This window comes from Bubalus kerabau, chromosome 2 (assembly GCF_029407905.1).
Source record: "Bubalus kerabau isolate K-KA32 ecotype Philippines breed swamp buffalo chromosome 2, PCC_UOA_SB_1v2, whole genome shotgun sequence".
Classification (NCBI taxonomy): domain Eukaryota; kingdom Metazoa; phylum Chordata; class Mammalia; order Artiodactyla; family Bovidae; genus Bubalus; species Bubalus kerabau.
The window spans coordinates 117,797,832-117,823,857 of record NC_073625.1 but is presented as its reverse complement, the minus strand read 5'-3'; the positions used below and the strand labels follow the sequence as shown (position 1 = coordinate 117,823,857).

General features: G+C 38.1%; 1 protein-coding gene across 4 annotated transcripts in view; it reads right to left on the bottom strand.

Moving 5' to 3' along the window:
- Positions 1–3,190: 3,190 nt before the first annotated feature.
- Positions 3,191–26,026, bottom strand: part of SENP5 (SUMO specific peptidase 5) — a 46,160-nt gene continuing 23,324 nt past the window's right edge. For 3 of the 4 annotated variants that reach the window (XM_055568567.1, XM_055568570.1, XM_055568568.1), the window contains 8 exons: positions 24,308–24,413; positions 24,017–24,155; positions 23,715–23,762; positions 15,992–16,069; positions 8,922–9,059; positions 5,943–6,026; positions 4,497–4,547; positions 3,191–3,611 (listed from right to left, as the gene is read on the bottom strand). In XM_055568567.1, the coding sequence (XP_055424542.1) occupies positions 3,501–3,611; positions 4,497–4,547; positions 5,943–6,026; positions 8,922–9,059; positions 15,992–16,069; positions 23,715–23,762; positions 24,017–24,155; positions 24,308–24,413 (755 nt within the window). In that variant the 3' untranslated portion in view covers positions 3,191–3,500. The remainder of the gene's footprint in view (positions 3,612–4,496; positions 4,548–5,942; positions 6,027–8,921; positions 9,060–15,991; positions 16,070–23,714; positions 23,763–24,016; positions 24,156–24,307; positions 24,414–26,026) is intronic. The other variant, XM_055568571.1, reaches the window with a different exon arrangement.

Genomic DNA, 26,026 nt, shown 5'->3' with positions numbered 1-26,026 from the left:
AATTAAAACCGTTCGTCAGTCACATTAACATTTCAGATGCTCGATACCCACCTGTGGTAACGGCTCTTGTGGTGGATGCAAATGCAGAACATTCCCATTACTGGAGAAAGTGCTGCTACTGGACAGTGAGCTGCTTCGAGCCCGTGCAGATAAGCCTTGTCATGACTGGAATGCCACTGGGAAAAACTACTACTCACCAAACAGTACGTTATCCAACACAAGAGACCACATTTATAAAGGCATTTAGTTTATTTTTCAAAAAATATGTTTGCTAGAAGGTTTGAGTAATTTTACATCATCACAATCTTTAAATAAATTTTTTCTGACCAAAAGGTACCATTTAAGTGGACAGCTTGTCTAGATCTGCTTTTGTTAACACCCAAATACAATTAGCATGTCTGATGGTATTCCCTAGGTCTTCTTAAATTATCTACAGGCCAGGAGGCAGAGCCTAGCACATAACAAAGTATGTGCTTTATAACTGCTTATTAGTTCAGTTTCATAACAATTAAGCAGAGCAGGTAGTCAGTATATCTAATTCACACTATTAACACACTGGTTCTTGCCTGAAGGGTCTGATCCATGCAAAGCTCGCAGTTATTCCTTCTAACCCAGGAAGTAGTAAACCACAACTGCAGAGAAAGGGGGCAGCTCTACTTAGGCTACTGCTGGCGATGTCTCAGGTCTGTTCCTTTGTTCCAACTATGAATTCAAGGTGACCAGTGTTAATTATATCCAATGATACGTAGAAAATAAAATGCAAAGCCCAAAAAAAGATTTGGGGACTGCTGGCAGCAAGCAGCTGCTGCTTCTCCCTTTCTTAAGAGAAGATTGGTTCTCTATGATTGAGAGAACTAAAAGTGAAAGTGAAGTCGCTCAGTCGTGCCTGACTCTGCGACCCCATGGACAGTAGCCGACCAGGCTTCTCCGGCCATGGGATTTTCCAGGCAAGAGTACTGGAGTGGGCTGACGTTTCCTTCTCCAGGGGATCTTCCTAACCCAGGGATCAAACCCGGGTCTCCTGCATTGCAGACAGATGCTTTACCGTCTGAGCCATTTAGTTTGAGAGAACTAAAAGTTGAACTAAATCTACATTCATTGCTATAGATTTTACAAAAGGATAAAAGCAACTACAGACTGGTAAGTTTGCTGATGGAGAGGACTGAGCAGCTTGTTGAAGGCACATCATAAGCAGCTTTTAGTTTGTGTAAGGCCTGCCCTCAACCCCCAAAGCATAAAGTCTGCCCACCTTGTGGGCACCTAGACAATTCAGTGCCAAGCTAGTGAGAGTAAAACAAAACAATGCCTGTCTCTTCTACCAACAGCTCAGACTATATTTCAGAAATTTCTGTTGCAAGGAAACCATTATTGCAAATATCAGGAAAAAAGGCCATCCTAATGGAGGACTTGGGCTAAATAGAAGTTTATACCTAATCACAAGACGGGGTAGGAAGGGCAGGTGGGAAGCAACTGTGTGTACTGAAACAAGCTTCTTATGAATAACAGAAACATTTTAACCAGACTTAAAATATCTGACATTTAAGCTAAAGTATGCTCGACAGTGTAGCTCAAGGTGCTCTGTTAAGCCGGACATGAAACAGACCCATGACTTGCGACAGTTCACTGGAGGTTCTCTCTGCCTCACTGCTAAGAATGACCATTTCTAGGCTGAAAGAAATGACAACTCGAGCTTGGGGCATTAAGATTTTTTGCCAGAACACAACTCTCTTGCATGCCTGGTTCTGTCAATGAAATATGAACTATGGCGCTCTAAAGTATAAGACATTTTTAACAGCCTACTTACTAATTACCAAAAAAAAAAAAGCAAACGTCTGGGATACAGATTGGAAAAATCTCGTTTGCATAATTATGCCTGAAAACCTCAAGAAAACACCCAACCCATTTTGTCACCTTTCCAATGCGGATGCAGCCCTACCTGTAGCAGCACAAAGTGCCTCTAATCTCAATCTTCCTAATGATATGAAGCACAAGAAGAAATACTGACCTGGTTTTATACTAAGGAGTTTTGAGTCTGAGGGAGTAGGAAAGTGCTGGCCTGTTTATAATGTAAACACTGGTGTTGGTGCTTGGAATGTCTGGGGATAGGGAACCCTGCACGTAAACATGTTCTGACTCCACCCTCAACTGCTGGCAGTCAGCCCTACCTTCTGCACACCTAATGAGGCATTAACCCAAGTATCTTTTGCCATTTGCTTGTTCCTCCTTTCCTTTCCAGTTATCACAAAACTCTGTTAAAGATGCAAGATCCATTGCTTTAATCCTAATGCAGCAAAGGCTAAGGACAGGGCCACTTCTGCTTTCCCCCAGAAGATGAGGTTCATGGAAGCAAAAAAAAAAAAAAAAAAGGACTCCTGTGCTGGAGTCTCAGGGATGGTCAAGCAGAGGCAGATAAGCCCTGCATGTTGCTGAGATCATTAGAGAAATGAGGGGAAACACTCATAACATTTGCTGTAACCCCCTCAGTATCAAGTCTCCCTTATTACCTTTTCTGTTCTCTCTTCCCCACCCACGTCCAAAAGACCTAAAATTAGTCTTTGGTTTTGAATGTTTAGATTTTAAATACCCTTCAAATAGGTATTTGGCAGATCTTAATTTCTTCCAAGTGGGAAACAATACAGGGGAAGTGACAACTTGTAAATTACTCTTGGGCTGGATTCTCATTTGTTTGACCACTAGTTTGACAGATACTGATTTTTTAATGGGTCAAAACTAGAAGAATCCAAGGAGTTCAATGTTCCAGCAAAAGCTTTATATAAGATTAAAGCATTTATTATAAATCTTAAAGCCAAGGCTGAAATCTCATTTGTGAAGATAATTGGACCCTCAAGGTCACTTTCGTTGTCTCATATCTTAACTCTTCACAAGGCAGGCACTGTGCTTACAAGTGTGCCACCATAAACAACATACCAGTCAGTTTATGGCCACTTCCTTTTCATCCTTTAAAAGGAATGGGACTCACTGAAGAGAGAAGTCAGTGAAAGGTGCTGCTGGTAAAAATAGAGGACTGACTGTCAAAACCCCTCCTAGCTACCCTTTATGCCCCAGGGAACATCTACTACTCTCAGAGTTATGTTCTATCAAAAACATCCTGCATTTTTAGGTTCTGGAATTAAAATTTAAACCTGTATTCAGTTCACGTCTAACTAAGTTTCAAAAGCTGCACCAAATCTACTAGGCTTTTTTTTTTTTAATACTCTGCACTGCATGCTCTGTCTATATGCATGCGTTTGGATAATAAATATTAAATATGGGGGGGACACACACAGAATCCATAAAATTAAAAATGAAACCAAACTGAACATTAAAAAAATAGTACATGGTCACTAGAGAAATGAGTTACGGGCAGAAAATAAACTTGAGGTAACAATAGTGGCCCAACACCACTGATCGGAAATACCTGTAAAAATTCAAATAAGTGGAGATTCAAGTAATAAACCACCTGCTCCAACTTGGTCAGACTTCCCAGAGTCCCTGCTGATTCAGTCCATGAGCCGGCACTCACACAGCTCCTTGTAAATCCTCTTTCGCACTCGGGGCATGTCTTCTTGGGAAAACTGGAAAGGCTGCTCTAAGGCGAGGCACTTGCAGTACTGGAAAGGTCCCAAAAAACACTTAAATGGCATGTGGAGTTAAGTACCAGCCCAACGCATCATTTTACCAGATGCAGACTTAACAGAATAGGGTCTAAGGCAAATGTTAAAGTTGGTTTAGACTTGTAAAACATACTGTTTTAAAACATTTACCTCCAAAAAAAAAGTTACCTCCAAATTACAGTCAGATCTTCAGGTAAGTATATGGCTTGGGATACTCCCTCCCTCCCCACTCAATACTGTGAAAAGCAAAACTGCCAAAGGGGCTCCAGTTCTCAAGGTGAGAATGCTGAGAATGCAGTCAAACCTAATATGGCCTTTAAGTGAGAACCTGAGTTCTCAGACATTCATGAGTCGTATGAGTGAGCCCATCTTCCAAGATCTTTGGAAATCTGTAAATCATGGATTATAAACTATGATTTCCTTCATAAATATAATAACTTTTTCAATAGCTCTTTGAAACCTAAGGGAACCTGCAGCATGAGAAAGCACAGTGTCTGAATGTGGCCCTTATTTAAAATCTAGTTAGTTTTTACTCTGTGGTAAAAGACTACTTGCCAGTGGTTAAAAAAATATAGTTAATTCTACAAATGCCAAGAGTGTATGACAGGACCAATTCAGGTCAGTCTCCAATGTGACTTGCCAATAACCTCTGATAATACACGGGTGATACCATTTATCCTCAGCCTTAGAAGGTGGTTCTTCCTAATGATAATATATGAAAACGCAAGAACTACTGCTTTTCAATGACATAGGTTTGGGAGGAAAAGTGTTCTGTTACCTGTACATAGTACAGGTAACACATCAGAGGGATACCCCTTCTTTTCTCTAAACCCAACGTTTACAAATTGTAAAAAAAAAAAAAAAAAAAAAAAAATTCTTTACCTGGAGCACAAATACTCCACAGTCACTATCATTTTTCTGTTGTGGAATACACTAAGGGGAAAAACAAAACAATTATTAAAACAAAATCAAGTGTTCCCTGTCAGATAAGAAAAGCTGCAGGAAACTTGTATCCAAGACAGCTGGTATATACCTCTGGTTTACAAAGTGTTTTGAGTTTATGGAGGCACCTGGTCGCATGAAAAGAGCTATCAATCAGTAACTTAAACATGAGAAACATGTTTGCCTAAACATGAGAAATGGGAAGTCAAAAATCCTATTTTAAAACTTCCATGGATAATCATTTTTGCTATCAGTTCACTGACAATGGAATCAAAATGGAATCGTGACTCAGAGAACGCAGACCTGGACTCTGAATACTTAGTACTAAATGCTGTTTGGCAGTCTTCACTCTTCATCTTGTATTTCACAACTCTGTCCTATTCTTTTAAAGACACTGTAAAGGTAAACAGAATGTTTTCCAAAGAACTGGTTACTATATTCTGCCTGAAGTGTTGAAAGATCCTGATTAAATTTAGGGGAACACCTGGATATACTGTTGGGTAAGTTCAGAATATTCACCAGAGCAATTCTGCTTTCAACTAATAAACTAGGGTATTTAAAACACAAAATGTAAGTTTAAAAGTTAGCATTTAGTTCAAGGATAAATGCATAAACCTTGTCCCTTTGGTTTGAGTTAAAGGTTTATTTCAAGACTCTGCTTCTTTAACATTGTGTCATTGATCCAAATAGACCTGAGTTCAAGGACCTAATGGTCAATGGTTTTGATGAACTTTGGGGAAGGTCAGAGATGCTTCTTGCTCCTAAGTGACTTGCCTACCTCAGATTATAAGGATCAAATGAGATCATACATATAAAAACACCTGGAAAACAAAGCAGTGCCCCATAAAATGCAAGACCCTGGTATCTGTGACAGAGTTAAGAGGGTAGGCCTGCTTACTCTGCCCCATACACAGCTTTACTGTCTACGGCTAAACATAGTGCTGCTTCTAGACTGTGTTCAGAACTGAAGCTCTCAAGCCACTTGTCTTCCCCAAATGCCTGGAAAGCAGCCCAGTGCACTTGCTCCCTTGGTGAATCCAAAATAGTCATGTCAGTATTTCTCTGGGTCTATATGAATCATCTGGAAATAAGAGCCATGAGGCAAGAAGCAGATGTTTTTTTTTTTTCAACAGAGCAACTATATCATCAGAAGCTGCCCCAGGGATGAAATGACTGAATTTACTTGCTCCAGCAAGCAGCGGGAAACTGGGCAGCCAGATGATGAATACTGAACTGAGGTTTATTCTGAGCTGCCTCCCTGCAGCCTCCAGACTCTCCTTTGGTTATCTTCATGATCAGTCTTCATATGCTTTTAAAAACACCCACCCCTCAGATAATTTCAGCCCCTTGACATGCCTGGGTTTTCATTTTTTATCACTTACTTACCTTTGTAACAGCAGTCTGCCAACCCTGAAGAAATTCAGGTCTATTTTTTTCTCTGGCTTCAGTCAGCAAATACTTTCTTATATTCTGGTTAAAAAGAAACCACAACACAGATGCTGTGTTCCATCAGTTGGTGAAAAATGGAACCTGCCCACAGCAGATAGAAGCAAAAGAGGAGGCTGTGGCCCCACCACTGGGCAGAGATTGCATTAAAGAGTTTAGAGCTGGAACTTGACTTCAGACCTTTTTCACTTTATAGACTGAAGGACTCAGACCTTCTATACTATATGCACTCAAGACTGTGGACACTGGTATATGTTTTAATTAGATCTTTTTAATAAGATGGTCAACCTTTTCCAGGAATAAGTCAGCTTGGTGAATTTGAAACTTAAAATGAAATACTGGCAAAACAAAAAGAATGTCTTAATTACTGCCAATGCTTAACAGAGAGAAGGAATCCATGGCAGAAATCATTAATAACTGAAACTAAATTTAAACATTCTAGCCTTAGATATATTCCATATTTATGAGGGCTGCAGGTAAAAGTATCACTCAGTTTCTAGAAAGTTATATTATTTAAACTCATCCTGGATACTAAATACAGTCAAGTCCAATGCTGAAATCTCTCCCAAGACAAAGCCTATTGGAGTTTATACTTTTCCCCTACGCCCTCCACCTCTTTGTGCATATCTTTCTCTGCCTATCTTTTTGTAAGAGTGAAGTCAGAGGTTACATGAATTAAATTAACCCTCTGAAGGAAGAGGAGAAATGTGTATGTACATGTATATGTACACAAGTGTATGTCTATATTCGTATTTTTTTCCCCATATATTGTATCATTCTGCAACTTGCCTTTTCAAACTCAGTAGGTCTTGTAAATCTTTCCGTGTTAAGACGCAAAGATCTGTTGGGTTGGCCAAAAAGTTAGGTATTTCTGTAAGATGGTATGGAAAAATCCAAGTGAACTTTTTGGCCAACCCAGTACTATATTCTGAAACTGCTATGGTCTGTTTAATATTGTGAATATATAACAGTGTATCTATTTAGCTATTCTGTTGGTAGAGCTAAGTTTAGTTCATTTTGATTTTTCACTATTATCAATAATGCTGCAATGAACACCCTGGTGTGTGCCCCATTCTTGTGTGCATACACAAGCACTTCTATGGAGTATATACCAAGAAACAGAACTAGTTTGTAATAGGATATGCATCTTTTTTACTTAAAAGGCACTTAGAAGCAACTAGAACTGCAGTTATTCCCCAAATGGCTGTATTAATTTATACACTCCACCAGAAAATATGAGAATGCCTATTTCCTTACACCCATTTTAGTACCATCAAACTTTTCCTAACATAATAGGCAAAAAAATGGAACCCTGAGGCAATTTAATTTGTTGTTGTACATTCACTAGGTTGTGACTGACTCTTTGCAACTTCACTGACTGCAACACATTTCCCATTTTCTGGTGAGCATCTCTCCATGGGTTTAACAGCTACTGGCATTTTCCCTAAAAATTACTTATTTTATCCTTTGTCCATTTCTTAGATCTTTTTTTACTCATTTGTAGTTCTTTTAATATTCTAGAAAGTGACTGTTATATATGTCAGTAACATTTTCTCCAAGTCAATCCCTTTTAACTGTGACAGGTAAATTTCAAATTATGATATAGTGTTGCTTTTTTGGTTCTGGATAAGAAGGCTTTTCATATTCTGAGAATATAACATCTATATTTTAGTCTAACTTTCATAGTTTTATGTTTTATATTTAGATCATTATTCCATCTGGAATTTGTTTTTCTTATATATGAATAGTATGAAACAGAATTTGTATTTTACTTTTCCAAATAGCTAACTTTCCCAAGGCGTACATCAAATAGCTTGTCCTTCCTCAACTTTATCATATACTAAGTTCCCACATAAACATGAGTTATTCCTAGATTCTCCATGTTGTTCCACCAATCTACTTGTCTACTCCTAACCAATATAATTAAAAGTTTTAATTATTAAAACTTTGTGATATGGTTTGACAACTAGTAGACCAAGTATTCCTTCCTTCAGTTTTTTTCTACTTCAAAACTATTTTAGCTGTCATGACATGAATTCTGCAATATAAATTCTAGGATGAATTTATCAGGTTTCATTGAAAATCCTTCTGAGAAACTGATTAGGACAAAAATTGGTTTATATTAGTTCAGGGAGAATTAATCTCCTAATATTGTGTGTGCCTATCTTTCCATCTATTCAGATTTCCTTTATATACATTAGAGTTTTCATCTCAAAGAATGTCCCCTTTTTTGTTAGGGTATATTCCTGGGTAATTCACCTCTTTTTGCTTTTAAAAATGAAATCTGTTTACATTTTCTAACTAGCTCTTGCTAGTGCAGGAAAATCAGGAAACATACTGATTTTTCTTGCTTTGTATCCTGCCATCTTGTTGAACTCTTATTAGTTGAACTCTAATATTTTGCCAGCTGATTCTCTTGGCTATGATTCATTCTACAGAAGTTATTTTGAAGATACAAACCAATTTTAGCTCTAGGAGAAACCAAGAAAATGATATCCGTTTTTTTTTTTTTTTTTTGGCTGCACCTCGCAGCATGCAGGATCTTAGTTCCCTAAGGGATCAAACCTGTGCCCCTTGCAGTGGAAGCATGCAGTCTTAACTGCTGGACCACCAGGGAAGTCCCAGAAAATGATTTCTATCCATATTCAAAATGTAGTTTAAAGGGAATGACTGAAAAAAAATCTGATGAAATCCAAATAGGGCAGGTATCTCAGACAGGGATCCAGATCCTGGACTGCTACCTCTTCCCATCTGGAGGTTCCTCTTATAGTCCATTTCTCTGCCAACATATTGACATGACATGACAGGAACTGATCACCTGTGGTACTGACTTCTGCTGTTCTATCCTAGAGCTGAGATACCATTTGGTCAATGACAAAATGAATAGGAAAAAAGGAGTGGGGGAGTATATTAACTTACCTCTACACAAAACTTAAAATGAATGCCTTGGGAATCATAAAATGAAATAATCCGATTAGAGAGTGTCACAGTAATGAGAGACCAGTGGACCTCCAGGTGAATAGGGATCAACAGAAGACTCTTTTTAAATAAATCCACCTGATCAAAAAAAAAGAAAAGAAATGGAGCCATCACCATGGGCTTTCCAAACCAACAAGAAACAGCAGTTTCCATTTACTAACCCTTCACCTGCCCAAGGTCATAAATCTAGGAAGTGAAGCCAGAATTTGAAGCCAGATCTTAATCTAAAGCCCATGTTTATAACTAGTAAGCTAAAATACACAACAATAAGGAAACTGAAGGTACAGAAAGCACTGTTTTCCACTTAACCTGCTAATCTGTGCTTATTAACTATCTAACATGATTTAACATTTTTAAGCTTAAATAATTTTCTTATATACACATTTGACCTAGAATCAATTCCTATCTAGGAAGGAATTGTGGTATTAGAAAACAGCATAACCTTCTTTTAGCCTTCTTCTAGAGATTCAGTATAGTAAGTCTGGTCAAGTTCAAATTGTAGCTCTGTGGTCAGAAGACTTTGGTAATTTGCATAGATTCTTTGTGGCTTGATTTCCTCAATTATAAACTACAGATAACAATAGTATCCACTTTATGAAGTTGTTGAGAGTGACAATACATGTAAAGTGCACTAAGTATGCTTAACCATTATATGTAGCCAATAAATCTTAGCTGTTATCATTATCACTACCTTGGATCTCTCAGTTGTCGAAATTGAGAAAAATATCCTTGATAATTATTTATATGTCCTTTATATCCCAATTCACGCTTCATATCCTAATATATGTGCTTTAAAATCTAGAAGCATTCACTATACCACTTAAAATCCTAGTTGTGGACTGGATGATAAAGAAGTAGGTATTCATTAGACATTTTATAGAAGGATGAATGGATTTTTTTTTCAGGTGTTTTTAAGAGTGTTTTAGTGATTCCTTGCTGCTGCTAAGTCACTTCAGTCGTGTCCGACTCTGTGTGACCCCATAGACGGCAGCCCACCAGGCTCCCCCGTCCCTGAGATTCTCCAGGCAAGAACACTGGAGGGGGTTGCCATTTCCTTCTCCAATGCATGAAAGTGAAAAGTGAAAGTGAAGTCGCTCAGTCGTGTCCGACTCTTTGCGACCCCATGGACTGCATGCAGCCTACCAGGCTCCTCTGTCAGTGGGGTTTTCCAGGCAAGAGTACTGGAGTGATTCCTTGAATTAAAACAATTACAAGACTATTTTAAACTAGATTCTTAGCAACTATTTCTCAAGCCTTCTTTGCTTTCTGATATTCAGATAATGTCCTGCTCTAGAAGAATCTTCCACTAGTTTACATGACCTTGGAACAAAGCACTTCTGCAAAGTTTCTGTATCCATAAATCTGGGAAGTAAGGTGGACAGGAAATATTAAACAGGACAGACAACTGGTCCTTTCTGGCTCAAAAATTCTGAGTATCTAAAACAATCATATTTAAAATACAGTATTAAATGAGACCAAATTTACATTTTTCTTAAAAAGAAACTTAATTATAAAGCAGTTTTAAAAATTACAAAGTACAGATAAAAAGATACACTTCAGTTTACATCTTTCCAGATCTTTTTCTTCTTTAATGTATTAATTTTCACACACACACACACAACCTTATTACATACAATTAAGAATGATATGTGTGGATATATTATTGATATCAATTATTTGTTGTCCTCCCTATAAGAGGGAGGCTCAAAAGGTAAAGAATCTGCCTACAGTGCAGGAGATCCAGATTCGATCCCTGGTTCAGGAAGACACCCTAGAGAAGGGAATGGCAACCCACTCCAGTATTCTTGCCAGAGAATCCCGTGGACAGAGGAGCCTGGAAGGCTACAGTCCATGGGGTTGCAAAGAGTCAGACACAGACATGGCTGAGCAACTAACACTTTCAGTTCGCTGTAGGAGGATTATATAGAAGAACTACCTACTGCCATGTGGCTTCGCTGACCCTCCCAGGGGGAGAAATGTAGTCACATGCTTTGCTTTAACCTATGCATGGTAAAGAGAAGTGAATTTATGTCATGACAAAGCTGAAGCTTCAAGAACCATCATGTGGCTCTAAGACTGACATGTCTCAAGATTAGGTGCTGCTCCTTCAGTCTGAATCCCATTAATGGGATAAAGATGAAAAAACATAGCACCATCTCTTAGATACAGGGAAAGCATTTGATAAAACTTAACATCTATGATTAAAAGCTGTCAGCAAACCACAAATAGGAGGTCTCTTCCTTAACTTGATGCTGCTGCTAAGTCACTTCAGTCGTGTCTGACTCTGTGAGACCCCATAGACGGCAGCCCACCAGGCTCCCCCGTCCCTGGGATTCTCCAGGCAAGAACACTGGAGTGGGTTGCCCTTTCCTTCTCCAATGCATGAAAGTGAAAAGTGAAAGTGAAGTAGCTCAGTCGTATCCGACTCTTAGCGACCCCATGGAATGCAGCCAACCAGGCTCCTCTGTCCATGGGATTTTCCAGGCAGGAGTACTGGAGTGGGGTGCCATTGCCTTCTCCGCCTTAACTTGATAAAGAGTATCTATAAAAACCCTACAAATGACATCATAGTGAAAAACTGAATTCTTTCCTCCTAAGAACAAGGCAAAGGTGTCTGCCCTCATTACTTTTATTCAACAATGTACTGAAGTCCTAGCCAGTGCAATCAAGCAAGAGAAAGATGGCATACAGTTTGGAAAGGAAGAAATAAAACAGTCACTACCTGTTGACATAATCGTTTATGAAAATCTCGTAGAATCTACAAAAATCTAGAATCAGTGAGTTTGACAAGTCACAGGATACAAGGTCAATATAGAGAAATCAACTGTACTTCTCTATACTAACTGCAAATAACTGAAAAATAACATTTTAAAAATTCTGTTTATAGCAGTTTCAGAAATATGAAATACCTATGATACATTTAGGTGCAAGATCTGTACACTAAGATTTAAAAAATATTGCTGAAAAAAATTAAAGATCCAAATAAATGGAAAATATAGCATGTTTATAGACTGAAAGACAATACTGTTAAGGCCTCCGTTGTCTCCAAATGAAAGTACAGATTAAACACAATCCCAATCATAACCCAGCAAGTTTTTTAAAAGTAGAGATTGACAAACTGATTCTGAAATTTCTATTAGAATGCGAAAGGACCTAGAATTGCCAAAGCTATCTGAAAAAGAAGGCTAAACATGGCCATTTACACTGATTTTAAGACAAACTGTAAAGACAGTGATCAAGACAGTGTGGTATTAGCGTAAGAACAAAGAGGTCAGTGCAAAAGAACATAAAGTCCAGAAATAGATCCACACATATATGGTCAGTTAACTTTCTACAAAGATGCCAAAGCAATTAAAATGGGAAAGAGAAGTCTTTTCAGGAAATGCCACTGAAACAACTGGATATGTATCAGTTCAGTTCAGCCACGTCTGCAGCACGCCAGGCCTCCCTGTCCATCACCAACTCCCGCAGTCCACCCAAACCCATGTCCATTGAGTCGGTGATGCCATCCAACCATATGGAAGGGGAAGAAAAACCTTGATCCCTACCTTATGATTACACAAAAACTGAGATGCACCAGAGATGTAAATGTAAAACCTAAAACTATAAAGCTGTTAGAAGAAAATATATGAGGCAAATATTTCTTAAACCGGATATAGAAAGCAAGACTATAAAAGAAAAGAGTATGGTAAATTAGATTTCATAAAAATAAAAGTCTCTATTCATCAAAACGCATATTAAAGAAATAAGAAGAAAAGTTAGAGACTGAGACAAAACAATAAAAAATATAGATTTGACAGAAGACTTATATCCAGAACTCAAGGACTTCTTTACAATACTTTTCATTCGTATCATTCACTCATTTTTCTGTTGAGTTGGTGAGGTTGTTTTCTTACTGATATGTAGAAGCACTTATATATTTAAAAAATAGTTCTTTGATATTTGATATAAATATATATTTGATATCAAATATTTGACATAAATATCAAATGTTTTTCCCAGTTTACTGTTTATCTTTTTATACAGTTGAATTAATTCATTTTTCTTTTATATCATCAGAGTTTTAAGTTGTACACACAGAATGGACTCTGGTGCTTTGAGATAAATTTTTTAAAATTCTGCTGTGGATTTTCTTTGTACTTTCATTGTTTCACTATTTGTTGCATTCCAAATTCTTGGTTGCTCCATAATTTTTCTTAATGTAATCAAACTTAGTAAGTACTTAATTCTTCTATTTTTCCTTTTTTCTTTAATAATAATGGCATTTATGACTATTATTTTTTTTCTCAAAAGAGATTTCATTTTATTCCATAGTGGCTGCTAAGATTGTGTTCCCTTTTCTGTCCTTTACTGTATAATCTATTTTCTTTTAGACCCAAGGGTTGTATCAAGTAATGTGTATATGTGTGAAAATTTTAAAGATTTTTTTAGACCTTTTATTATTTATTTTTAATTTGATTGAACTGTGGTTAAGGAATAGTATATGTAATAATTTTGGCCAAGTACATGATCAATTTTTACAAATGTTTCTTGGATATAAGAATAAATGTATATTCTCTTTTTTGAGGGTATAAAGATCTAGTATAAATCTATTAAACCAAAAACACTGGTTGTATTTTTTATATATGATCTTATTTTTTATCTGCTAGATTTGTCCAACTATGAAAGAGGTCTCTCAATATCACTGTTTACCAAAGTCTCCTTGTTTTTGTAATCACTGTTATATCTCCTGTGTACTAAAATTTTATCACAGTGTACTTTTTACCCTAAATTCTACCTCATCTGCTGTTAATACTGCTGTTCCTCCTTTTTGCTTGCCACTGCCACTCCTTTCTTTTTTGGTTTGCATTTGCCTAGTACCTGTCACTTTACTTTCAAGCTTTTTCATATTATTTTATGTTTGTTTCTTATACATACATATAGTTGGATTTTCTGATTTAATCCAATCTGAGAGGGTCCAAGAGATGGAACAATTTAATTTATTCTATTTAATGAAATGACACTGAATTATACTTGGCTTTATTCCTTCAATTTCATGTCATTTATTACTCAGAAAATTTTCCATGCTATTTACAAAACATACCTTGTTTTACTGTACTGTGCAGATATTGTATATTTTATAAATTAAAGATTTATGGCAACCCTGCATAGATAAAGCCTATTGGCACCATTTTTCCAACATTTGTTTACTTCATGTCTCTTTGCCACATTCTGGTAATTCTTGCAATATTTCAAATTTTTTCATTGTTATTATATTCATTATAGTTATTCATGATCAGTGATCTTTGATATTACTGCTCTAACTCACTCAGGCTCAGGGGATGGTTAGCATTTTTTTTTTTTTTTTTTAGCAAAAAGGTACTTTTAAATAAGGTATGCACATTATTTTTTTTATACATAATACTGTTGCAAACATAAGGGACTATTGTGTAAACAACTTTTATATGCACTGGGAAAACAAAAAAATCTGGTGACGCACTTCTTTGCAATATTCACTTTATTGCCGTGGTCTGGAACCAAACCAATACCTTCAAGATATACCTGTCTAACCTTTCTCTACTCCATACTACACATGATCATCTTTCCTCAGCTATGTAACTTCTCCTGGTTAAGTAGCATCCTATTATATGGATGTATATACATATCTTTATTTATATATATTTTATATTTACTTTTTTTTATTTATTTGGCTGCACCAGGTCTTAATTGTGGCACTTGCAATCTCTGTTGGAGCATGTGGGATGGATCTAGTTCCCTGACAGGGATCAAACCCAGGACCCTGCATTGGGAGCCCAGAGTCTTAGCCACTGGATCACCAAGGAAATCTCGAACATATATTTTTCAGTTGACCAATCCCCTACTAATTAGCTGTTCTCAATTTTTCTAATATAGACACCACCACAGCCCATCTAGTGGCACAAGTTACATGCTCGGAATTCATCTTTCACAATTCCTCTTCTTCATCCCTCATAACCTACTCATCACCAAGTCCTGTTAATTTATTACTATTTTTTAAAATTTTATTTTATTTTTAAACTTTACAATATTGTATTGGTTTTGCCAAATATCGAAATGAATCCACCACAGGTATACATGTGTTCCCCATCCTGAACCCTCCTCCCTCACCATACCATCCCTCTGGGTCGTCCCAGTGCACCAGCCCCCCTGTTAATTTACTTCCTAGGTCACACTCGTATTTGTGTACAACTCCCATCTCTTCTACTATTGTAATTTAAAGTACACTTAATCTGCAGTGGCCTCCTACTCACATCAACTTTGCTCCCACATTCATCCATCTTCAGTGCCACTTAGAGCAAAATACAAATTGGATGTCATCACCTAAAACCCTTCAATAGATTCTTACACATTTAGGATAAAATTTAAAATGTAGACCACAAGGCCCTGCATCTCTGAATCAGATTCACTTCATGACACTCCCTTCTTTGGTCTCTGTGTTCCGGCTATTCTTTCTTCTCCCATGCTTCTACCAGCATAATAGCACTACTGATGATGCCTTGTACAAAAAACCTACCTAGCAATGTTCAATCAGCTGTTTGTACTTTGCAAAAATAATTTACACCCATAATTACCTAAGACTTAATATCAAAAATAGAACATAAATAGGCTTTTAAAATAATGTTTCTGACACAGTCAATGAATAAAGAGAGAAATTAAGGTTGGAAAGAACCTTAGGGATTGCTTTATCATTTTGTTTTTATAAATAAGCAATCTGAAGCCCAAATTAACCTTATCTAAGTTGGACAGCCAGCTAATAACAGTGTCAGAACCTTTAACTTCCAATCCAGTGCTTTCTGTTCTAGCAGATTCCAATCAACTGGATAGATTCAGAAATTTTACTAGTGTCTTGTCCTTCAAACAAAAAGATTTAAAAGAAATAATAAAAAGCAACTTTAAGTTAATGGGCCTGTTTCTACTATATATCATACTGGCAGTAAAGACAGCTTCATCTGCACTTCAAATTTAGAATAAAAAAGAAATAAAGCAAATACCTTTTTAGTCCATCTTTTTACTCCATTATATCCTTTGGTAACCAGCTGTCTGTGAAAAAAGCTGTTGAAGAAGTGAACCTAGAAAGACATCAAATACAAGCACTCAAGATTATATAGGCTGTGTCAGGACTTCAAAGGGAAATTTAAAAATCCCTGAATGTAAGACAGACCGAAAAATGAGGAAAACTTTTTTCTTAAAAATAATGACAAAAACATACATTACAGCAGTTCACAGAAGACTATTTCAAATTTTCATTAGAATGACCTTACAGATGTGGTCTCTTATCAGAACTGGACTGCGGACATAAACAGATGACCTGAATCCAATCAAGTAAAGAAACAATCTGATACATCTTGCCAAATCAGGTGATAAAGTTGAAAGAATAAGGTAACAGTTACCTTGAAATCAAGGGATGGGAAGTACAAAACTAATCCCATTTGAGGAATGTGGATTTGGAGACTTCTATAGTCATCTCTTCAAGAAAATCAGAGATACCAAAGGAACATTTCATGCAAAGATGGGCTCGATAAAGGATAGAAATGGTATGGACCTAACAGAAGCAGAAGATATTAAGAAGAGATGGCAAGAATACACAGAAGAACTGTACAAAAAAGATCTTCACGACCAAGATAATCACGATGGTGTGATCACTCACCTAGAGCCAGACATCCTGGAATGTGAAGTCAAGCGGGCCTTAGAAAGCATCACTATGAACAAAGCCAGTGGAGGTGATGGAATTCCAGTTCAGCTATTTCAAATCTTGAAAGATGATGCTGTGAAAGTGCTGCGCTCAATATGCCAGCAAATTTGGAAAACTCAGCAGTGGCCACAGGACTGGAAAAGGTCAGTTTTCATTCCAATCCCAAAGAAAGGCAATGCCAAAGAATGCTCAAACTACCGCACAATTGCACTCATCTCACACGCTAGTAAAGTAATGCTCAAAATTCTCCAAGCCAGGCTTCAGCAATACATGAACTGTGACCTTCCAAGTTCAAACCAGTTCAAGCTGGTTTTAGAAAAGGCAGAAGAACCAGAGATCAAATTGCCAACATCCGCTGGATCATAGAAAAAGGAAGAGAGTTCCAGAAAAACATCTATTTCTGCTTTATTGACTATGCCAAAGTCTTTGACTCTATGGATCACAACAAACTGTGGAAAATTCTGAAAGAGATGGAAATACCAGACCACCTGACCTGCCTCTTGAGAAACCTATATGCAGGTCAGGAAGCAACACTTGGAACTGGACACGGAACAACAAACTGGTTCCAAATAGGAAAAGGAGTACGTCAAGGCTGTATATTGTCATCCTGCTTATTTAACTTCTATGCAGAGTACATCATGAGAAAGGCTAGGCTGGAAGAAGCACAAGCTGGAATCAAGATTGCCAGGAGAAATATCAATAACCTCAGATATGCAGATGACACCACCCTTATGGCAGAAAGTGAAGAGGAAGTAAAGAGCCTCTTGATGAAGGTGAAAGAGGAGAGTGAAAAAGGTGGCTTAAAACTCAACATTCAGAAAACGAAGATCATGGCATCTGGTCCCATCACTTCATGGGAAATAGATGGGGAAACAGAGGAAACAGTGTCAGACTTTATTTTTTTGGGCTCCAAAATCACTGCAGATGGTGATTGCAGCCATGAAATTAAAAGATGCTTACTCCTTGGAAGAAAAGTTATGACCAACCTAGATAGCATACTGAAAAGCAGAGACATTACTTTGCCAACAAAGGTCCATCTTGTCAAGGCTATGGTTTTTCCAATGGTCATGTATGGATGTGAGAGTTGGACTGTGAAGAAAGCTGAGTGCTAAAGAATTGATGCTTTGAACTGTGGTGTTGGAGAAGACTCTTGAGAGTCCCTTGGACTGCAAGGAGATCCAACCAGTCCATTCTAAAGGAGATCAGTCCTGGGTGTTTTTTGGAAGGACTGATGCTAAAGCTGAAACTCCAATACTTTGGCCACCTCATGCGAAGAGTTGACTCCTTGGAAAAGACCCTGATGCTGGGAGGGATTGGGGGCAGGAGGAGGAGGGGACGACAGAGGATGAGATGGCTGGATGGCATCACCAACTCGATGGACATGAGTTTGGATGAACTCCGGGAGTTGGTGATAGACAGGGAGGCCTGGCGTGCTGCAATTCATGGCGTCACAAAGAGTCAGACACGACTGAGTGACTGAACTGATCGTCATGAAAGTGAAAGTGGCTTAGTCGTGTCCGACTCTTTGCGACCCCATGGACTGTCCATGGAATTCTCTAGGCCAGAAGACTGGAGTGGGTAGCCTGCCTTTCTCCAGGGGATCTTCCCGACCCAGGAATTGAACCAGGGTCTCCTGCATTGCAGGCGGATTCTTTACCAACTGAGCTATCAGGGAAGCCCAATAGTAACTATAAAAAGGTCACTGCTAACACTGAAAAAATTAGTCATATGGCGCATCATGTTCTGCATCCTTGGCCTTTTCAAAATTCTGGCTTATAAATGACTATCAGCTCACCAGAGAGAGTAAACATACTATGGTCTTCTAGCGTTTACTCAGTAACTTTGACTCACTTGAGATAAAACTGCTCCCGTTAGTGCTGAGGTTCTCAGGATGTGGCCATCAGACCAGCAGTGTAAGTATCACCTGGGAACTTGTTAAAATACAAATTCTCAGGCCCCACTCAAGGCTTAATAAAGCAGAAACTATGAGAGTGGGCTCAGCAATCTGGTATCTGAGGATTCTGATGCACATCTGTCTTGAGAACCCTGGAGCCTTCAGTTCAGTTCAGTCGCTCAGTCGTGTCCGACTCTTTGCGACCACATGAATCGCAGCACGCCAGGCCTCCCTGTTCATCACCAACTCCCGGAGTTCACTCAGACTCACGTCCATCGAGTCAGTGATGCCATCCAGCCATCTCATCCTCTGTCGTCCCCTTCTCCTCCTGCCCCCAATCCCTCCCAGCATCAGAATCTTTTCCAATGAGTCACCTCTTTGCATGAGGTGGCCAAAGTACTGGAGTTTCAGCTTTAGCATCAGTCCTTCCACAGAAATCCCAGGGCTGATCTCCTTCAGAATGGACTGGTTGGATCTCCTTGCAGTCCAAGGGACTCTCAAGAGTCTTCTCCAACACCACAGTTCAAAAGCATCAATTCTTTAGCACTCAGCTTTCTTCACAGTCCAACTCTCACATCCATACATGACCACTGGAAAAACCATAGCCTTGACTAGATGGACCTTTGCTGGCAAAGTAATATCTCTGCTTTTCAGTATGCTATCTAGGTTGGTCATAACTTTTCTTCCAAGGAGTAAGCATCTTTTAATTTCATGGCTGCAATCACCATCTGCAGTGATTTTGGAGCCCCAAAAAATAAAGTCTGACACTGTTTCCAGTTTCCCCATCTATTTCCCATGAAGTGATAGGACCAGATGCCATGATCTTCGTTTTCTGAATGTTGAGTTTTAAGCCACCTTTTTCACTCTCCTCTTTCACCTTCATCAAGAGGCTCTTTACTTCCTCTTCACTTTCTGCCATAAGGGTGGTGTCATCTGCATATCTGAGGTTATTGATATTTCTCCTGGCAATCTTGATTCCAGCTTGTGCCTCTTTCAGCCCAGCCTTTCTCATGATGTACTCTGCATAGAAGTTAAATAAGCAGGGTGACATATACAGCCTTGACGTACTCCTTTTCCTATTTGGAACCAGTCTGTTGTTCCGTGTCCAGTTCTAACTGTTGGTTCCTGACCTGCATACAGGTTACTCAAGAGGCAGGTCAGGTGGTCTGGTATTCTCATCTCTTTCAGAATTTTCCACAGTTTATTGTGATCCACACAGTCAAAGGCTTTGGCATTATCAATAAAGCAGAAATAGATGTTTTTCTGGAACTCTCTTGCTTTTTCAATGATCCAGTGGATGTTGGCAATTTGATCTCTGGTTCCTCTGCCTTTTCTAAAACCAGCTTGAACATCTGAAAGTTCATGGTTCATGTATTGCTGAAGCCTCGCTTGGAGAATTTTGAACATTACTTTACTAGCGTGTGAGATGAGTGCAATTGTGCAGTAGTTTGAGCATTCTTTGGCATTGCCTTTCTTTGGGATTGGAATGAAAACTGACCTTTTCCAGTCCTGTGACCACTGTTGAGTTTTCCAAATTTGCTGGCATATTAAGTGCAGCACTTTCACAGCATCATCTTCCAGGATTTGAAATAGCTGAACTGGAATTCCATCACCTCCACTGGCTTTGTTCGTAGTGATGCTTTCTGAGGCCCACTTGACTTCACATTCCAGGATGTCTGGCTCTAGGTGAGTGATCACACCATCATGATTATCTCGATGGTATCTATAAAAATGCTTATAGCCTTAGCCTTAGGTATCCATAAAAATGCTTATAGTAGCCATCTCTAGGCATTGATTCTCAAACTTTTGAGTGCATCAGAATCTGAAGGGCTTATTAAAACAGATTGCTAGGACGTGCTCTCCAGTTTCAGACTTACCAGAAATTTTGGATGGATCCAAAAATTTGCGCTTCTAGTAAATTCTCACATGATGCTGATGCTGCTGGTTTGGGGACCATACATTGAGAACCACTTTCAATTAGTTCAGTCACTCTGAGAACCACTTTCAATTAGTTCAGTCACTCTGTCATGTCCAACTCTTTTCGACCCCAGGGACTGCAGCATGCCAGGCTTCCCTGTCCATCACCAGCTCCCGGAGCTTGCTCAAACTCATGTCCATCAAGTCGGTGATGCCATCCAACATCTCATCCTCTGTCGTCCCTTTCTCCGCCTGCCTTCAATCTTTCCCAGCATCAGGATCTTTTCCAATGAGTCAGTTCTTCACATCAGGTGGTCAAAGTATTGGAGTTTCAGCTTCAGCATCAGTCCTTCCAATGAGTATTCAGCACTGATTTCCTTTATGATGGACTGGTTTGATCTCCTTGAAATCCATGGGACTCTCAATAATCTTCTCCAACACCACAGTTCAAAGCATCAATTCTTCGGCACTCAGTTTTCATTATGGTCCGACTCTCACATCCATACATGACTACTGGAAAAACCATAGCTTTGACTAGATGGACTTTTGTTGGCAAAGTAATATCTCTGCTTTTTAATATGCTGTATAGGTTAGTCATAGCTTTTCTTCCAAGGAGCAAGTTTCTTTTAATTTTATGGGTGCAGTCACCATCTGCAGTGATTTTGGAGCCCCCCAAAAATAAAGTCTGTCACTGTTTCCTTTGTTTCCCCATCTATTTGCCGTGAAGTGATGGGACTGGATGCCATGATCTTCCTTTTTTGAATGTTGAGTTTTAAGTCAACTTTTTCACTATCCTCTTTCACCTTCATCAAGAGACTCTTTAGTTCTTCTTCACTTTCTGCCATAAGGGTGGTGTCATCTGCATATCTGAGGTTATTGATGTTCTTCTGGCAATCTTCATTCTAGCTTGTGTTTCATCCAGCCTGGCATTTTGCATGATGTACTCTGCTCTCTAATGTAAATAAGCAGGGTGACAATATACAGCTTTGAGGTACTCCTTTCCTGATTTGGAACCAGTCTGTTGTTCCATGTCTGGTTCTAACTGATGCTTCTTGACCTGCATACAGATTTCTTAGGAGGCAAGTAAGGTGGTCTGGTATTCCCATCCCTTTAAGAATTTTCCATAGTTTGTTATGATCCACACAGTCAAAGGCTTTGGCATAGTCAATAAAGCAGAAGTAGATGTTTTTCTGGGATTCTCTTGCTTTTTGATCATCCAGAGGATGTTTGCAATTTGATCTCTGGTTCTTCTGCCTTTTCTAAATCCAGATTGAATATCTGAACTTCACATACTGTTGAAGCCTGGCTTGGAGAATTTGGGGCATTACTTTGCTAGCATGTGAGATGAATGAAATTGTGCAGTAGTTTGAACATTCTTTGGCACTGCCCTTTTGTGGGATTGGAATGAAAACTGACCTTTTCTAGTCCTGTGGCCACTGATGAGTTTTCCAAATTTGCTGCCATACTGAGTGCAGCACTTTCACAGCGTCATCTTTTAGCTTTTGAAACTGAAGTTCAGCTGGAATTCCATCACCTCCACTAGCTTTGTTGTAGTGATGCTTCCTAAGGCCCACTTGACTTCCCATTCCAGGATGTCTGGCTCAAGGTGAGTGATCACATCATCGTGGTGGTTATCTGGGTCGTGAAGGTCTTTTTTGTATCGTTCTGTGTATTCTTGCCACCTCTTCTTAATATCTTCTGCTTCTGTTAGGTCCATACCATTTCTGTCCTTTATTGTGTCCATCTTTGCATGAAATGTTCCCTTGGTATCTCTAATTTTCTTGAAGAGATCTCTAGTTTTTCCCATTCTATTTTTTTCCACTATTTCTTTGCACTGATCTCCGAGGAAGGCTTTCTTATCTCTCCTTGGAAGAGAGATAAGAACTCTCTTTGGAGAGAGAGTTGTAACTCTGCATTCAGGTCTTTGGAACTCTGCATTCAAATGGGTATATCTTTCTTCTTCTCCTTTGCCTTTAGCTTCTCTTCTTTTTTCAGCTATTTGTAAGTCCTCCTCAGACAGCCATTTTGCCTTTTTGCATTTCTTTTTCTTGGGGATGGTCTTGATCATTGCCTCCCGTACAGTGTCACAAACCTCTGTCCATAGTTCTTCAGGCACACTATCAGATCTAATCCTTTGAATCTATTTGTTACTTCCACTGTATAATCGTTAAGGGATTTGATTTAGGTCATACCTGAATGGTCTAGTGGTTTTCCCTACTTTTTTCAAAAATTTGCATTTCTAGTAAATTCCCATGTGATGCTGACGCTGCTGGTTTGGCGACCATACTTTGAGAACCACTTTCAGTTGTGTCTTTTTTATACCGTGAAGGTTTAGAATTAAACGTAGTGGTGATAAAGGGAAATTATAGTTTTGAAATGAATACTTTTATGTTAAAAATCATCTGTATGTTTAGATTTACACTTTGATTAAGAGAATTTGACAAAATAGAGAATCTGACAGATTAGCTTCATGATTCCAATTTAAAATGTTTAATCAATTTTTTATTTTAAGTGGAAAGTTATGACCTTCTGTCTCTATTAATAAAGTGTTGGAATCTGAGATTCCTTATATTTACCTGTTTAAATTATTAGACTTATGAAAGTTCATGAAGTACTTAAAAAGGTTTTGCTTTATTGGAAAGGTTTTGCTTGTTGAAATTAATGGCTACCAATCAGGCAATCAGTATGCAGAAACAAAATATATTAAATAAAAAAAAATAGCTTTTTGATATGTAACTAAGCTCTTGAGGGAATTTAAGAGTTTAATGGGGGTTAGTTTGTATTTAAACTGAGTATCAAAGATTAATCCAAGAAAAAGTGAAGATGAACACACTGTACTACATTTTTTAAGAGAATAAGACATTAAGTTAAAAAAATTCTTTAAGTTAAATTTAAATGCTTAAAGTGAACAGTCCTTTTTGTGCATGTAAAAAAAAAAAAGCCTCCCCAAGATATCAAAAATATAAAAAATACACCCACTCTGAAATAAATAAGCAGGAAAACACTGGCATGATTTTATGCTCACATGATTTTATAGAACTTATGCCCAATTCTAACACATGATCAAGACAAACATCTTTTTAAAAAATCTAAGAAATATCAAATAATTACAATTTTTTAAAAAAGAAAAAGCTTCTTTCTTTAAAAGAAAAAGCTTTCTTTCTTCTTTTTACATAGGACCCTCTCTCCTGTAGAAAAAGTTTTCACTTACTTTGTCTGGGACTGCATCCATTATCAGCTCACCATACATATTTATGACCTATAAAAAGTCAATATAAAACCCATTAACCCCACATACAATTCAGAACATCCACTCCGAAGGAATAACATAGCTACTGCTAATAGTAATCAAACCTTTCTAATACTGGGTGAGTGAGCAGTCACTTCAGTAAGGAATGAAGAATACTTGATTCCAAAAGATAATTGTGAGGTCAACCCAGATGTTGCATTTTATACTTCACTGTCCAACATCCTTTGCAACTTTTCTATGGTGAGAATATACAATACACTCACCTGGTCATTCAGCCAATTCTGACCATCCAGGGTTGCTAGATCATCCATATCCAGCATGTGCTTATTGTAGAAGATGCGGAAGTTGCATTTTTGATGTCTGGCCCGATAGTTTGTTATTTCCCTATTGATAAACGGTTTTCTGAAACAGAAATATTTTGAAAGTAAAACAACAACAGAAGTTTAACTCAGTTTATTGTTAAGTATCAGGTTTTTTTTTTTTTAATCAAGAGAAAAGTCCTATAAGCCAATAATTTTCTTTTCAAGGGCTTAACTTAAGCATCATCGACAAACCTATTAGAAAAGTCTTCATTAAAGACATCTTTTAATCTTCCAAGGACATCTTTTTCACTGAGTGGGACCAAACTGCCATACTTCTTCATAACCTCATCTAGGAATCCTTAAATAAAGGAAGAAAGAAAAGATAAGATGGAAACAGCCGTTTTCAGCAAAGTCATTGTCCCAATACTTAACCTATACCCAACATATAACATATGTTTAAATTACATTACTAAATGTATTATGCTAAAAATAAATCTTTTAAAAGATAAGGTATCATTTCACATTGGATTGCTAGAAAGAGAATAGCTAGCTGAAATTAAAGACTGACATTTTTCAGTACCTTAACCTTGGAGAAGAATCCAATTTCCTAAAGGTAAAATCTAAACGGTTTAATCACCTAGTTAAATGTGTCTATCACATTTGGTAACTGAAGAAATTATCTTCTTAAAATTCACAATTAGAGGGAATTGTTGAGATCACTGTCAGTTATATTTACTATTTGATAAAGGTATGAAATTTCACATCTCAAAAGAGGACGAATTCTAAGGCATTTTTAATATCATACAATTTGATAGTTATTATACAAGCTGGAATCAAGATTGCCAGGAGAAATATCAATAACCTCAGATATGCAGATGACACCACCCTTATGGCAGAAAGTGAAGAGGAACTAAAAAGCCTCTTGATGAAAGTGAAAGTGGAGAGTGAAAAAGTTGGCTTAAAGCTCAACATTCAGAAAACGAAGATCATGGCATCCGATCCCACCACTTCATGGGGAATAGATGGGGAAACAGTGTCAGACTTTATTTTTCTGGGCTCCAAAATCACTGCAGATGGTGACTGCAGCCATGAAATTAAAAGACACTTACTCCTTGGAAGGAAAGTTATGACCAACCTAGATAGCATGTTCAAAAGCAGAGACATTACTTTGCCAACAAAGGTGCATCTAGTCAAGGCTATGGTTTTTCCAGTGGTCATGTATGGATGTGAGAGTTGGACTGTGAAGAAAGCTGAGTGCCGAAAAATTGATGCTTTTGAACTGTGGTGTTGGAGAAGACTCTTGAGAGTCCCTTGGATTGCACAGAGATCCAACCAGTCCATTCTAAAGGAGATCAGTCCTGGGTGTTCTTTGGAAGGACTGATGTTAAAGCTGAAACTCCAATACTTTGGCCACCTCATGCAAAGAGTTGACTCATTGGAAAAGACCCTGATGCTGTGAGGAATGGGGGCAGGAGGAGAAGGGGATGACAGAGGATGAGATGGCTGGATGACATCACCGACTCGATGGATATGAGTTTGAGTAAACTCTGGGAGTTGGTGATGGACAGGGAAGCCTGGCGTGCTGTGATTCATGGGGTCGCAAAGAGTTGGACACAACTGAGTGAACAGAACTGAACTGAATACTTATGATACTGCATAACTCTATGAGATGAGCTTAACTGGATAATAGCTGGTGAGGAACGTTTTAAAAGAGGAAACAGAATTAAAGGATGACTTCTTAGCCAGATATAGGCTAGTCTTTACATCAATTTAAGTAACATGTATATGCATTTTAATTGCTTCCAAGAGGATCCACTGAAGAAATATACCTAGAAATATCCTAGGAAGTAAAACCAGGATATTATTTCTAAGTAACTTCAAAGAAGCTGAGAGAAGGCTTAGAGGCTCACAGAAAAGCAGATATGACTTAGGCTGTTCATTGATGCTGAGTGGGGAAGAGCAACAGTCTGC